The sequence below is a fragment of the Varanus komodoensis genome, unplaced genomic scaffold (assembly GCF_004798865.1).
Source record: "Varanus komodoensis strain SLA01 unplaced genomic scaffold, ASM479886v1 scaffold18_3, whole genome shotgun sequence".
Lineage (NCBI taxonomy): Eukaryota > Metazoa > Chordata > Lepidosauria > Squamata > Varanidae > Varanus > Varanus komodoensis.
Genome location: NW_025335549.1, coordinates 8,039,111 through 8,055,493, shown reverse-complemented (window position 1 = coordinate 8,055,493; position 16,383 = coordinate 8,039,111). Strand labels below are relative to the sequence as shown.

The following is a 16,383-nucleotide window of genomic DNA, read 5'->3' as shown; positions in this document are numbered from 1 at the left end:
GCGAAAAAGGGCAATGATCCTACCAAACAAGCTTTTGAAATCACTTGGGCAGCAAAATGCTACTAAGAAACAAATGAACACAAAGATAAAAATCAAAGTTTACTTAACCATCGGTGACTAAATAAGAAAAGCTTTTGTTATTACTTACATATTTTCTTCTCCAACAATACAAATGGCAGAAAGTATTTTTACTGTTTCAGTCATCATATGTGGTTGCTTTGGATCAATTGCTCTGGCAAGTAAAAGAAGGCTTCTTTCATCTCCCAGAATTCTTTGCAATCCATACTAAAAGAAAAAGTGCCTTAAATGAGATGGGATTTCCTTCTGCAAACACCTGTCACAAATGAGGGTGTCCACAACAAACTTACATCATTACTAGTATTATTCCAAAACAAAATCTACTGGGTGTTACATTCCAATTGCTGGCTTTAACTGCTAAAGGCCCTAAAGTTGGGACAGGGAAACTTGAAAACTCAGCTTGAAATCCTCTCCAAGGACCTGCTGTGACTGCTCCCCACTACATGAAGTAAAATGGATAGAAACCTATGGGAGGGCCTAGCAGCGGATTCCTGATTATGGAATGCAAGCACTCAGAAACTCACCTGATATCATCTTCATGGGGGTTTTACAGCACCAAGTGTAAAAGACTATTTTTCTAGGATTTAGAAAATTGGTGGTTTCACTGTTGCGGTCCATTTTATGTAGATGATACTAAAATGGGGACCACAACTGAGGAGCGGGTATTCTGGGTCCAAAAGGATCTGGACAGACTAAGGAAGTGAGCGGGGAACAACAGGATGGTGTTCAGTGTAGGATAAGTGCAAGGTCTTGTGGAAGGGACCTCAGGGTGCTGGTCAACTGCAGGCTAAACATGGGTCAGCAGTGTGATGTGGTGATCAGGAGGGCGAACGCCACCCTTCGATGCATAGCCAGAAGTGTGGCTTCTAGATCAAGAGAGGTATTACTGCCACTCTATATGACTCTGGTGCACCCGCAACTGGAATATTGTGTTCAGTTCTGGGCCCCGCATTACAAGAGGGCTATAGCCAGGTTGGAGTCAGTGCAGCAAAGGACCACAAGGATGGTGGCCGGATTGCAGGGTAAGCCATGTGAGGAGAGACTGAGGGAACTGGGTCTTTCAGCCTTGAGAAGAGGAGACTCAGAAGGGACCTGTTAGCAACATATGAGGGGGTGTCATGCAGAGGTGGATTGTAACCCTTTTTTACCCCCCGGATGAGGGCAGGATACATTCTAATGGAACAAATCTCAAGGAACCAAGATTCAAGGTGGATGCCAGGAAGCACCTCCTGATGGTTAGGACCCCTAGAGTATGGAATGGGCTTCCACAGGAGGTGGTTGAAGCCTCACCCCATCGGTGAGGGTGTTTATGGAAAGGCTGGACATACACATGGTAGGCATGTCATGAGTGGGGGTCAAACTAGATGGCCCAGGAGGCCCCTTCTAACTCGCTCTGTTTCTATGTGTTATATATTATTTCTATTTCCTCTGAAAATGCTTAGAACATTATGCTGTAAGCTCTCCACAGAATACTGTTAATCGGCAGCTTTATATAAAATATAGCAAGCAAATATATAGTACAAAAACTTTTTCAGCCTTCTTTATTCAACAGCATAATCCTATATATGTCTATACTAAAGAGTTTGACACAGCATACTTTCAGCTACATGTAACACTGCAGGCTAAATGTTTGAACTGTACAAGAAATCCATTATTTTCTATTTTGAAACAGGCAGGCTCTTAAAAAGCCTATTATAGTAAAAAGTGGTAACAACTAGTTTCCCACATTATATATTTCAGCTACAATCATCAGACCGGAGGCATAAAAATAACTAATGCAGGGAATAACCAACCAGTTTGAACATTTGCATTGTACCATTTAACTTGTTAATGTTCCACTTCGTTACACACCAACCTAACACGTAACAATTAAGTAATTTTTGCAAGATGTGTTTACATAGGATACCCTGTTATCTATCTGATAATATATTATTCTACATACATTATCCTCAAGAAGTTCCATACTTTTCTGAAAACATTCCATGGGAACAGTAAACAACTACTCCATAGTTGAACTGAAGAGCTGTGATTGTATTCTTTTCTTAGCATTTGTCTTTGTCATTCTTTTCAACACAACTGCCCATGCAAGCACACCGAGCCTGAAAACAGGGGAAAGGACTTTTTGGGATACAATCCCAGTGGGAATGTCTGAAGGTTGCAAGAGAACGTTGTGTGTTTTGCGGTTTCCCTTTTTCTCCCTAAGAGAACAGGAAAACTATTTCCTCACAAGCAACCATGCAGGGACAGAGGTCTCTCTGAGTACACTGACCAGCTTAATGGACTACTGGATTCGGGGGATCCCTACTTCCAGATTGGGTTTGTGTTTTCCATTCACAAGCACAGGAAAGTTTGCAGTAAGAAACAAATGTAACACAAAATGCTTCTTTGTGCATTTTGAAAGACTGCAGAAACTCAAAAATAGAAAACAGTCTTCACCATTACCTTAGTTTTCAAACCCTGCCACTATCCTTAACTTCTCACTTTGCACAGAACTAATACACTACAGAGAATATGCAAAACATTGAAAATAGCCAGTCAAGATTTCACTTCCTAACTGTACTTCCTAATCTTTTTTATAATCATTCATACTGAATTCATTAAAGTCCAAAGCAAAAGGAACTGAAATTCTTACCTTATTATTCATAAATGCTTTGAGGCACTGTATTAGCTTATGCTGATTCTTCTTGTCAATACTTTCTTGCCTTAAACAAAAAGTGGCTGTATTAACTAAAGTCAGTAGATTGGCTATTTTCCCCTCCTTTTACCTCCAAACTTCTGTACTTACTGTCTCTTGTCAAGAAGCTTCTCAAGAACATCCAACAGAAGCCCAAGCCCTTCATGTCCAAAATTGTTGACCCAACTGTAAAAACAAACATAAAATGAATCTTCGATCACATGTACTGAGTAATATAATCACATACAAAGTTAATCATCCCATTCCAGAGATTCGTGTAGGAATTCCAGTGGGGTTCATGAATATGCTGTATCCGCACACATATGTGCACAAGAGTCATTAATATGAAAGCAATGGTATACACATTTCCAATGAAAGCAACACTGGACTGCGGGCTGCAGTATGCTGGTTCTAAATTCTCAAGAACCACAATATCTTCATTTATATTGTATTTCAGTTGTGCACATGTTCATTCTATGACGTACATCTTAGTAAAAGTATCCTTCAGCATATAAGTTCTCTCAACAAAATGTTCTTTTGAGTAACCAACTATGACCCAATTGAGGGCCTATGATATAAAGGAAGTCAGCTGAAAAATATACTAAAAACTTGCTAAAAAGGAGAGTGAAAAAACATTCCCTGTATCATGAATAAGTCATTTTATACCATCAGTTCAGAAAAACTTGCAACAGAAATGTGTGCAATTAAGGTTTCAGGTTTTTTCATGAAAAAACTCATCCTCCAAACTACTTCCCTGCCAAGCTGATGTGTGTGTACATATATCCAAACATACGCCCACGTTTAAGTGAAATTTGGTCCTTACAATACAAATCAATTTCATATAATATGTTAAATAACCATGGAGGGAAAAAAGTCAATGAGGACTTAAATGAGATGATGGTGTCTTCAGTCACCTTTCTACAGTAAACTTCAGTGTTAAATCACAAGAACTGGAAGGGACCACAAAATGAACTCATTTAGCCAAAGGGCTATCTACACACACTGCCACAGAAAATACCAGATGTAGTCCAAAGGAATTGTAGCTATTCCTGCATAAATGCCACCTAGCTATGAAATTTCCAAAGCAGCTTCCGAAATATTTTTCACTCATAAAGCAAAGCGAAGGGTAATTTTATTGTTAGATTTTATGTTTTTATTGGTTCTGTAATTCACTTCAATAGGTCATTGGAAAGTGGTATGTGATACCACTTGTGGAAAGTGGTCTATGGGAAAGTGGTCTATGTGATAAATAATAATAATAAATAATAAATAATACAGACATGGAAAGGTTAAGAATATGTAAGACCATCCATTATTCATGTCATTAGCACTGCTGCAAAGCAGACTACAAAACAAACACAGTATCACAAAGTATGGGTTTTGCACATACATTGTGATTTTAATTGGAAAAACTAAATGACGCAGGATTCTAAGAACACCTGAGGCAGGCACCAGCGTTGGGACCTCTTTGGATACGCTTAATTCTGAATCTTCATGGCAAGCATGGCATTTTGGGCTACTGAAAGTCAGCAGATGCGAACTGTGAAAGGGTTAATAAACAACTGTTTGCATAGCCCTAAGATAAGCCATGAATTCAGCAATGGTTGTTTAAGCCTTGCACAGTTTACTTGCGCAGAGCTCAAGACAACATGACAAGCTGCACTCGAAGCTAGCTTGAATATCCCAGGCAGTGCGTAAAGATGCTGAAGTTATCTGTGACTTAAATAAGCCATGATAACCTGGGTCAGTCATGGAACCCTTTACCACTGTTTGTGCAATACTAGAAGCTAGTGTTCAGGAATGTCTGGGGCATACAATTGGTAGTTTTATATAAACCCTATTTTTTTGCTTCTGTGCAAACCACTGGCTTGCTATTTGCATTTTTGTTGTTGTTGTTGTTTGATCTGCCAAGCTACATGAACTTAAGTGGTCAAAAGGAAAACCAAATGGACACATACAATACAATACCATTAAAGTAATACTGCTGCCATTATTCAAATCATAGACTAAACACTGTGTTCCTGAGAAAATATATGCAGCAAGCATTCAATAATGCCACATTAAGGCTTCAAATATGTAGAAAACTCATCAGCTAACCACTACAGCAGCTTGATGTATGCACGGAAGGGAGGCGGGAGAGAGACAGAAAGAGAGACAGAGCATCTCTCTCCTTCCTTGTTAAAAAAAAAAAAACTTTTATATTCATATAAGCAACAACAAGGAACAGCAATCATTATATGCTGAGTTATTCACATATTTTAGCAGTCTATGTGGAGCGTGTTTCTCTGTTCTTCTTTGTTCAGTTTTTGGAGGTGTGTATGCAACTCTCAGCCACTAGATGGTTCTCCAGATCCATTTAAGCAGCACAGCCGAATATGCATCTCTAACCCACACAAGAGTTTCTGTGATTTAACAACACTACTGACCAGCAAATGAAAAGATGGTGGAGACCTGAAGGGCTTCATAGCACTAGCAAAGAAACCCTAAACGACACTTTTTCTTGTTTCAATTATTTCAGAAAAGTCCCAGCTTTCATATCTATGGACAACTGAACTTTCAAGGGCGCTAAGGACGGAGTCTTCTCTGTAGTGGCACTGTAACTGGAGAGCAATTCCTCAAGAAGGTAGACATCAAGTGATATCCTTTGTGCTTTACCAAAATTTAGCTTTAGGGGGTGGGGGGAATCTCTGTGCAGTGACTGCTCTTTTGGATTCTCACATGTCTTAATTCCCGTAATGCTATTTGTATGCTTTGATTTTCTACCCTGGACAAAAATGTTTAATGCTAAATAGGCATTCACTTCACTAGATCTACTTCTACAGCTCAGAGCCACCAGAGAAGCTCATCCTATTATGATTAACATATCACTGACTCATTCTCCAAGTTCAACATAGAAATGCTTAAGAATAAAATGTCATCTTTTGATTTATGATTACAGGTAGTTCAATACAATATTGCTTTCTAAGCTCACTGAGCAAATTTATCTCCCTGAACTTACCAGACAGAATCACTGTTGGAACTGTGTAGAATCAAGTGAAATCTTAAGCTATAAAATTTTGCCCTTAAACTAAAACATTTCAGAGGAAAAGCAAAGCACAGAATTACCTGTATAACTAACACAGCCTGGTGAGCCTTGGCCTTAACTTAAATCTGGGAAATTTATTAGTAATATACATTTCCCAGATTTACTAATATAAATAGTAATAATTTTATCAATGTCTGTTTTACTTTGGATTCTCAGTACTCAAATTATTTAACATACCAATTCAAGGGAGCAAACCTGCCACATTTAAAACTTTAATGTAGGCTGTCTTCGAACTAGCAGTCAAAAGCGTTTGTGGCATTTGAACAATATGTTTGCGCTATATTGGGAAACAAGTGAGGAGGGAAGCACATACTTCAAATTTTATTGCACATTTTGATATTTAAAAATATTGAACATTTTAATTAAAAACCAGGCTCAATTGAAGCAAGAGAATAAAAAGGAAACCAAAAGGATCATTTAATTATTTGAACCCACCATACTTCTCAGAGTATCAAGAGCAGCTCACAGAAAAATACAAGACAAAAAGGAACATATACCATTAATAAAGCCTGCGTATTCAGATACAGCATGAGGAACACCCACCTTCATCTCATGTCTTCCCCTTCAGATATAGTAAATGAGAAAAAGACAATTCTAGTCTCAACCATAGTAGGATGTATTGTTCAAGCTTAGACACAGAAATAGAAAATATTAATATATTTGCAATGATAGAACCCAGTAATGCAGAATTCAACTGGATGTGAAAAGGAGATCTGAAAGTCATCTCAGCAAAAAGAGCAATTGAAATTATAGAGCAGCTACTGAGAGGACCAAGAAATAGATAAGCTGAAGCATGGTTGTATAACTAAAAAGACAATTAAGACCTGAAAAGTGACATCACAAAGAGAAAATGTGGGGGATGTTTGAAACAAAACTTGCAAAAGAATAGATAATTCTCATTTGGGAGATGAATGCAAGAACAATTCATAGGCAGTAACAACAATAAACTGGAGATGAGGTCACAGCCTTAGTTCCAACAACTCAAACAGTTTGAATTTTTCAAAACAGGTCTCTGGGGACTCAATTCACCTTCCTCTGCCTTTACAGTGGAGCACACATATCAAGGTTATGCTTACATAATACATTTCTGTTCTCCATTTTACCTGGTCTGCAGAAGAAAGGGGTCCCCAGAAACACGTTGGATGTGATACACATTATGTATTATGCGAAACTTGCTTTGTTTATATCAGTATAAACAAGCATTGCTTGTACATGCTGGCATAATACAAAGATTAATGCCAAGCAACACAGAGCCAAAGCCATGGAATTGGATATAAATGTAGCAGTGTGAGGAACGAAATATATCTGGCAATCCTTGTCAAAAGAATTTTAACCATGCTATTGAACAGCTCATGTTAATATCACCCATGTTTATGCAAAATAGAACACAGAAATAAAGCAAGTCAGAAGGGATCTCCTGGCCCATCTAGTCTGCCCCCCCCCAGCCGGCTCCATTCATGTACTCCCAAACATGTGGTTGTCCAATCTTTCCTTGAACATCCTCACTTGATGGGGCCTCAACTACCTCCCATGGAAGCCCATTCCAAAGAGCTTAAGATGTTATTTCAACCCAAAGCTATATATTGATATGCATTTGATTACTTTGCAAAAGGCACTCCTGTGCAACCAAAACAAACATCTTATTATTTCAGCAACAAAGGAAAACTGATAAATACTAATAAACCATATTAAAATGCATTCTGTATTTATCATTATAGTTACGAGGCAGAATTATGATAAATATACTGATAAATTTACACTACCAAGAATCCCACTTTCTCAATAAATAAAGCCAACTTTTGTGATGTGATTTTTTTTCTCCTTAATAAGCTCATACTATTTCCATCACTGTGCTTAAACATGTGGGGATCAGCTCATATTGCTGCATACCTACAAAAAGCCGAACGCATACATCCTTCCATCAACCACAGGCAGTTATATTATAGAGTAAGTAGAACAGTCACCTCACGCTCCTTTCACAAGCCCTTAAAATTTAACAGGGGGTTCTATTATCAACCCACCCCAGGGCTACTCTGTGTTCTGCTGAGAAAGCACATTCCACCAGGCTTTACCCTTTGCCCCAACTGTCCTTCAACAGCGTTCCATCATGATAAAGCAAAGACACAGGAACCGGTGCCACTCCGCTGGCCCAGTTAACAGAACACCATTTTTCTGGCTTCCACTTTCTTTACACTGTACCCTTTCCAGTTTGTTGTGATAAGCAATTTGAAACTAAGAAATGGTGCCTACATCTTCTCCCACAATTCCTTTTCTTAGTATGGCGTGTCTCTGATTTTAATACTGGATGGGAACTGAATCATTACTGATCTTTCTAAATCTCTCTGGAAGTCTTTTAGTCAACAAATGGATTTAAACTGTTTAGAGGATGGATGGATGGATGGATGGAAAAATATCTCACAACTTTTTGGTAAAACACTGTACTATATCCAGTTTAAATTACAGTTGGGTCCTATTGTCAAATTACAGTTATTTGGTTCCTAAGTTGGGTAAGACTAAACTTCTCACACTGATTTCATGGAAATAGAAGTGCAAGAAACTTTGACTAATCAGCTCATTGTGTTATACAGAATCCTAATTAAACAGACCCTGTGTCCTCTGCATTTCCCCAACAAGTAAAGAGGTATGTAAAGCAGACTAGCTGCTTTAAAAATCCCTGTTAAGACAAGACAGTTTTTAATGAGACCAAAATCTTCCAAAATCCTGAAAAGTAACTGTCAAGTCCAGTTTGATGCATCCCAAAATCATAGGATGTATATAGGTTTTAAATCCACTTGGCCATATTGTTTACAAAGAAACCATATATAGCTGCACATACAGAACTATTTACAGCAGATCCATCAGCAGCTCTTATTTTCAACCACTGTGTCTTTTACCAGAGATAAATAATGGAATTAATCCCTTCAAATCTTTTCAACAAAAGTAGATCATTATATAAATGCTACAGTCACAAGAATATCTATCATGCAAGACACTTTGAACAACAGTTGCAAAGAGATGCTATTCTTTATTTTTTTTAGAAATCACTCTTCTATTTCCAAAGACTTAGACTTCCCAGATTAATTATTCTGTTTCAACAAGTAAGCATGGTTGGTGTATCAATGGACACGAAGCTCAATTTCACACAAGGGTTTAGGGCTAGTCAGATTCTATGGTTTCTGTCCAAAGCAAGAGACAGAATTCCCGGAAAAACAGAAGACAGAATATCACCATGGAGAACTGAATGATACTGGGACCAGAAGCTTGCTGAAATGATGGTCCAATGAGCAGCTGATTTGGAATAAACTTTACATATTTTTATTTATTTATTTTAACAACGTATATGCCGCCCCATCCCATGAGCCTCAGGGTGGCTTACAATCATTAAACCATATGGTTTTGGCTTCCTTAGTATGGTTTTCCATTCTTCTACACTGACTGAAGCCTTCTTTTTTAAATGGACTTAGTCTGTTTCAGCAGCCTCAGGCTGAAGGTCCCAATGCAGAAATATCTTAATGGATAGAGTTCACAGAATCTAAAAATACAAATTTGACCTCCTCCAGACACAGTGGAAGGTGGGCCCTGGGACTTTCATGGGGATCTCAAGCATAGTGAGCTGGAAACTTTCTATAGCAGAGCCCTCTGTCTACTCCATTAACTCAACGGGTTAGTATCCTGGACCGTGAGAACATGGCCCTAGCACAAAACCCCCACCATAATATTGTCTAGTTCATAGCATTATGGTTTGCATCTAAGAAATCTACCATTCTTTATCTTCCAACATACAAATCCTAACATAAAATTTCCTTCAAAAACTGGTTTTCAATACTTACCTGACTGGATTGCTCGTTAGAGAGACTCTCAAGGACTCCAAACAATTGAGAAGTTTTTCCTCTGAGATACCCGACCGCAGTTCATGGACATATTCTTGGGACGACAGAGTGCATTCATGTTTGCTATTTTTCAGGCCTCCCTTAATAGAGGAAGAAAAAGAATAGGTTATATTTTAAAACACACCAGAATACAATAGTGTTCTGGATGATTACACATTAGAACAAAAAGCAAGATTGAATTTTCTTAGCAGCAATTATGTGTCCCTGGAAGCTAACACTATGCATCACTCCAGCTAACCTACAGACATAATTCTTAAACATGGTGAGGACTAAGGACAAGGACTAAGGGCTATCAGATTGGTCTAACTCTTTCATAACACACTCCCAGCATCAACCGGGGTTAAATCAGAACCAACTCAATCATAATTAATTCTAGGTAGGGTTTGTTATTAAACAAAGAAACAACACCACTGAAACATTAGGTTTCAAAGCCTGTTTAAAAGGACACTCCAAGATAAGATGTATACCAATAGAACCCTTAGGATTTTTTTGTGAGAGAAGCAACAATCTTTTCCTCAACTCCTGATCAATTTAATGTGTAAGGATCAGGAGGATTTTAACAGATTCAAAATAAACAGGCTACAGTAAACACATCAACAAATCTTTGTTGGATTGTGGCCTATTCTTTACATGACTTGCACATTTGAAAGAAGCTCACATTTACTGGTGCACTTTCAAGTACCAGGAATAAGTCCTTGGCACATGTGTATGTGTGGAGGACAGTTTAATATGGGTCTAAATACACAGTATGCTTAAACTCATAATGAACGCTATTTTGTATATTAACGATATATCTGATTATCTTATCTCCCGATGAAGAAAGGTTTCTACTTCAATTTGAAAAGTGGCCTAAGTTATTTAAAATTATGTCCATATGAATCTATCAAGTTTGATTGATAAGTAAGTCTGACAAGTTTGCCTGTGAGTTTTGTCAAAGTTCTGCACTTTTACACACTTCTAAGTCCTCCCTCTCTTAAACAGGAACTATTGCTTGCTTGAATAGTCATGAAAAATGAACATCACTACAGAATTTGATTAAGGTAAAAAATGGCTTTTCATTGATCAAGATGTCACAGCTGTCAAAATGAATATCAATTTGTCAGCAGCATGCTGGACAATGTAGTCCACCAAACAAGATGAAATGGAAGAACTAAAACTTTCTAAAGCCTTAAGAGAGCTGAAAAATCCCTATACCTATTCTGAGTAAGCTGAGGGAAGCTCCTTAACACTAATGAGCTAAAGCTCACCTAGAGTAATTTTCTATATTCCTTTCTGACTATAGGGGCTACCAGACATACTCTCATACAGAGCTGCATCCAATATTAAGACCCCTTCATTTTAATGGGTCTACTCTAACTAGGACTAACACTGGATACAGATCAGAGAGCAGAAGAAAGCTGAAGGAACAGCCAAAAGCTGTACCACGAAATCTCACGATTTCTTAAGCCCTAGATCAGAACATAGACTAGTTAAGTGCACTAACTGCTTTCAGCTCATTCATGTGAGATAGCTCATTTCCCTTTGCGGGCCCCAGAAAAGTCTTCTGACAAGCCCATGATTGACAAACAAAGATAATCCTGGAAACCCCAGGTACTCGAACATACAACAAGAAGGCTGTATTTGCCCACGGATTTTGTCCTCATCTTCACTTTGCCTCAGATTTCAAGGATCACTGTTTCATCCCTGTCCTAAACTTATGTTTAGGTATGGAGAGATGGTATAGATTGCTATGTTCTTTTTGCACTGAAACAATGTTTTCAAACATCACTCCATTTCTTGTTTATCCTTTACATCCTGTCTGCATTTCCCAGAAAACTTAATACTTCTGTTAGACATTCGTGTGCCTCATTCTAAATTGTCTCAGTATTAAATCCAGGGTCTTCCTGTTAGTTAATGTTAACAGTTTTCTGGTCCTTCCTTTATGCATGCAAAAGAATAAACCTGGAAGCTACAGTTAATAATAGCTCCTATTATGGTCAAGCAAGGGAACTATGTTTAATAGCTTCCAAACCAGCTACACTATGAAGAGAAAGTTTAAAATTGGCCTCTGCATCCTAGCGGGATTGGGATGTATTAACTATAGATTCCTGATTCAGACATAATTGGAATCCATGATTAACTGTAGCTTCGAGGACCATTTGCTTGCACAACGAAAAGATCAAAAGGACTGCACATTGGTCCAGAAAGCTCAAGCTTATCCTGCCCTACTAAGCCAAAACAATTATCACAAAGTAGCCAGTTAGCAAACTTAAAACATAGATACTAAATACAAAAACCAAGTAGTATGTTAAATTGTACCAACTGCTTTTCTGCTAAAATACTAGTCTATGAAAATACGCAAAGGTCATGGCCATGGAAAAACAGACTAGATGAAGTAAAAGCAAGTGGCTCCCCTTTAAATACTTGAGAATATCCTTTCCTCAAAAAACCAGGACAGTAAGTATGAAATGAGCAAGAACAAGAGTCAGCAACTGAAAATAGCAAAGTATTTTCCATACGCAACTTTAGGCATTACAAACATCAGAGAAGTAAGAAGTCACTGTACTGCATGGGCCTGACAACTGGAATGCATGACTTAGATTTCAAGCCAAGGTCAATCCTGTTCTCCATCATACACAAACACTGCCTACCAAGACAGTAACTATAAAAATTATCCATTCTGAGACAAGGGCCATCATCACAAAAACCTGTGGGAGTTCCACAAGGCATTAACTGTTGAACAGAAAGTATGCAGACCAGTAATTGTGGCTCTGAATTATATGGGGCACTGATTTATGCTAGAATCATGTCCAGACATAATAGGAAAATACAATTACTTTAAAGGTAGAAACCACACCAAAGGAAAAGATGAGAACATGCAGGGCTCTCCTGCACTTGTTTACCTAACAGTAACCCTGACTGCTCTTTAGAAGGCCAGATCCTGAAGATGAAACTCAAATACTTTGGCCACCTAATGAGAAGGAAGGACTCCCTGGAGAAGAGCTTAATGCTGGGAACAATAGATGGCAAAAGGAGAAGGGGACGGCAGAGGATGAGGTGGCTAGATGGAGTCACTGAAGCAGTCGGTGTGAGCTTGAGTGGACTCCGGGGGATGGAGGAGGACAGGAAGGCTGGAGGAATGTTGTCCATGGGGTCGGGATGGGTCGGACACGACTTCCCAAATAACAACAACAACCTGCATTTTAAGATTATGTCCAAAAGGGCCTAATATCCTAATTCGTGGAAATTCTGCACATGCTCAGATCAAGCAGCACAAATACATTCCTATGCTTACTGGCAAAGCTTTTTCATCTTCTGTGAAAAGCCTCTGCCTGTGCCTATACAGGAATGTGCAGGTGAGAGGTGTTCAGTGCTTTTTAATGAGTCATCATCATCACGATTACTTTCCATCTTATTTCTCTCAAATGCTGGATGGCTTCATTTCTTTTCATTAAAGGCATGCAACCCTGAAAACATTCATTCTACTTCACTATTAAGGAAATTAATTTACAATTTAATTTCCAAAGCAAGAAAACATGTGCACTCTTCTATTTTAAAAAGCCATAAGCACTGACAATTTAATGGAAGTCTATATTAGCACTGAGTTAACACATATTTTAGTAAATGTAAAACTTACTATTTCTTATGTGTCCCAAGTGTTGTGAGCCGCCCCGAGGCTTTGTTGCGATGGGGCGGCATAGAAATGTTTTAAATAAATAAATAAAATAAATAAGTACTCCCACACAAAATAATTTACAATATCCTTGTACAGTAGGACAACATTTTTTCCATATTACACAAGAAAGTTTGAGGAACCTCTTGGATCCAAGCTCATCCTGAGCTGTTTTGAAATACCATACAGAAAACACAGAGCCTTTTTCCCATATTTAGAGTGCATTTACCTGATGCAGTAACAAGAACTATGAAAAAATACTTTACAGACAAGTGTGAAAAAGAAGAGTTATGCCCATCAAAAAGAAACAAAAACTACAAACATGTCTCCTAAAAGAGTGTTATATTCTACCCTGTATATGCAGAACACATGCTCTAACTACAATAGATCATGAGTCCTTAACACGATGTAATAATCAACCATTGATACAATGAAATAATTAATAATCAAATTCCAAAAGAAACTAGCTATGTCTCACGAACCGCAGGGTAATTAGGTCCAATATATCATCTATTTGCTGCAGGAATCTCAAAGATCCCTCCAAGATGCCTGAGGAGTTCATCCATGGTTTTCAGCTGCTATTTAATAGCTATTTATGAAAATATGTCCCCTCCAATCTTTTGTCTTTGCCCAGTTTGTGACCCAGTTCACATAATACATTGAGCTGATTAAGGGTTATTCAGTTTATTATAGGGTTATTTAATTATCAGTGAACCCCTGGTGGCAGCTTCAGCATACACATCTCCAGTTGGGGTTGTATAGTCAAATGATGCCAATACCCACCATGGCTATCCTGTGAAGCGGGCCAATGAGTATGCACAGCACCAGCTACAAAATCATTATACTTGCCATAGCAGATTTGGACCATAATTGTTTAAGAAATATCCCATAAACAAAAGCTATTCTGTTGGCCCATTTATAAATCATACAAATCATGACACATTCTTAAGGCTGATTTGTAAACTGTATTTATTAACTGCGATGTGCCCAGAACCTATTCCATTGCTAGGATCACTAAAATAAATGTACAGAAGATCTACCACACAAACTCAAATGTGAAGCATAAAAAGCCTGTGAATGGCTTGTAGCCTTGTGTGTGTGTGTGTGTGAAGAAAGTTTATATTCTGTCAACTGAAACAGAATTGCACCAAAGCAAAATATTCAGACAAATTACTTCACTATATCAGCTTTTCATTTACAAACCTCAAATCTGACTGTTTAACTGCTTACTCCTGTTAATAAACAAAATGTACATGTGTGTTACTGGTTCAGGCAAGACTAAATCATAATTTAGCATAATGATAAAAAGCCTAGATTGGCATGGGGCGTGCCTGGCCCTCCACAGTGTAACTGTGAGAATGTCTTCTTTTGTTCCCATTTTTAATTAACCAAAGTTAACCTATGGGCAATCTTAATCATGGCTGATGGAAACTGGCCAGCTTAGAACCACAGTTTACACTCTAAGAGAGGAAAGAAAAAAAGCATGCAGATTCAGGATTCATTCTGATTTAGTTAGTGTAACCATGGTTTAGCAAAAATGCAAACTGGCTGTCTAACTAAAGACCCTTAATGATTTACCAAAATAAAATTTCACTCCACATGTGATTTCTGACACTGACACATCTGTGACTATACAATGGGCATTTAACTGTCACAGTTCCCCCAAAGAATAAGAATTATAACATTGCAAGTCCCTGAGCACTGTTAGAAATGAATAATTTTTATGCAGTTCCCAGATGCTTGGTTGCAACTGTTGGGAAAATTTGGATAAATCCTGTCTGAAAAGCATTACTCCTGTGTGCCTTTGCATTGTGGGATCAAATCCTGTCTTCCTTCTCAAAACCAAGCTGTCACTGTTTAAAATGGCATTCCCCAACTCCTTTCTCTCACCTTTAGCTGTGGGCTACAGTAGACAGGCCATTTTAGCCCAAATATACGTTGTAAATTGTCATTGTTGGAATTCAGTTTACAATAATCTTTTGATAGCCCAGAGGGCTTCATGTGCCCTGATCATGCAGAATGTTTAGAGTTGAGATAAGGGTCTGAGCTTATCAAGAATATTTATTTATTTAGGGGACTTCTATGCCGCCCCATTCGCCGAAGCCTCGGGGCGGCTCACAACCATAAATAAACTTCAATAGAATAATATAAATTAACAATATAAATTAAGTTGCCCTGGCCAAAGAATAAAATGAATAAATAATATTAACAATAACATTTGAATAAAAAGGTCTTCTCCTGGCACCGAAAAACAAATAACGACAGCGCCAGCCGGACCTCTCTGGGGAGCGCATTCCATAGATTGGGCGCCACCGCAGAGAAAGCCCTCCTCCAAGTACTCACCCTCCTAATTTCCTTCATGGAGGGTTCCCGGAGAAGGGCCTCTCCCACAGATCTCAAGGGGCGGGCGGGCATATATGGACATAAGCGCTACTAGAATAGTTTCTAGTAGCTTGAATTTGCATGTCTGAGCAAGCCTGGAGATGGGTTCAAGTTATTCAATTGAAGTGTCAATACAGGCAATTAGAAATATTGTAATCTCATTGTTACAGTGTGATTGACTGACATTTCTTTATCTGTTCTGTATGTGATGACCTCAGAATCTTATTGTAATCTCTGCATTCTGTCATCAATTGCCCTGTACCTGTGTATCTATAAATGCCATGCAATGGTATTGAAGCTTTGCAGCAGAGTTCATCTCTACCTGCCCGGTAATGCATGCATTATCGTGAGTGTACCGCGGGAACCTTGGGGGTAAAACAATAAAGCCTCAGATGGCCTGGATGCTTGGTCTTTCCCACGAACACATGTTTTATTCCCTCTTCTCAAATTGAGATTCCAGGATTCTGACACAATTATGACAGCAAACAAGTGATTTAAATCTACAGCATAAACCTATTCTAAATAGTCCTCCAAGCTTGTAGCTGACTTTGTCATATGGCAGTCTAAATTGTCCTGCCATAATTTCATTTTCATGGCCTATACCAATTATGTAATCAATAAA

The 16,383-nt window shown here is 38.3% G+C and overlaps 1 protein-coding gene across 4 annotated transcripts in view; it reads right to left on the bottom strand.

Moving 5' to 3' along the window:
• DIAPH2 (diaphanous related formin 2) overlaps positions 1–16,383 on the bottom strand; it is a 296,692-nt gene that overhangs the window by 244,030 nt on the left and 36,279 nt on the right. For all 4 annotated transcript variants that reach the window (XM_044427233.1, XM_044427231.1, XM_044427232.1 and 1 more), the window contains 4 exons: positions 9,668–9,807; positions 2,864–2,938; positions 2,711–2,780; positions 149–285 (listed from right to left, as the gene is read on the bottom strand). In XM_044427233.1, coding sequence (XP_044283168.1) covers positions 149–285; positions 2,711–2,780; positions 2,864–2,938; positions 9,668–9,807 — 422 coding nt within the window. The remainder of the gene's footprint in view (positions 1–148; positions 286–2,710; positions 2,781–2,863; positions 2,939–9,667; positions 9,808–16,383) is intronic.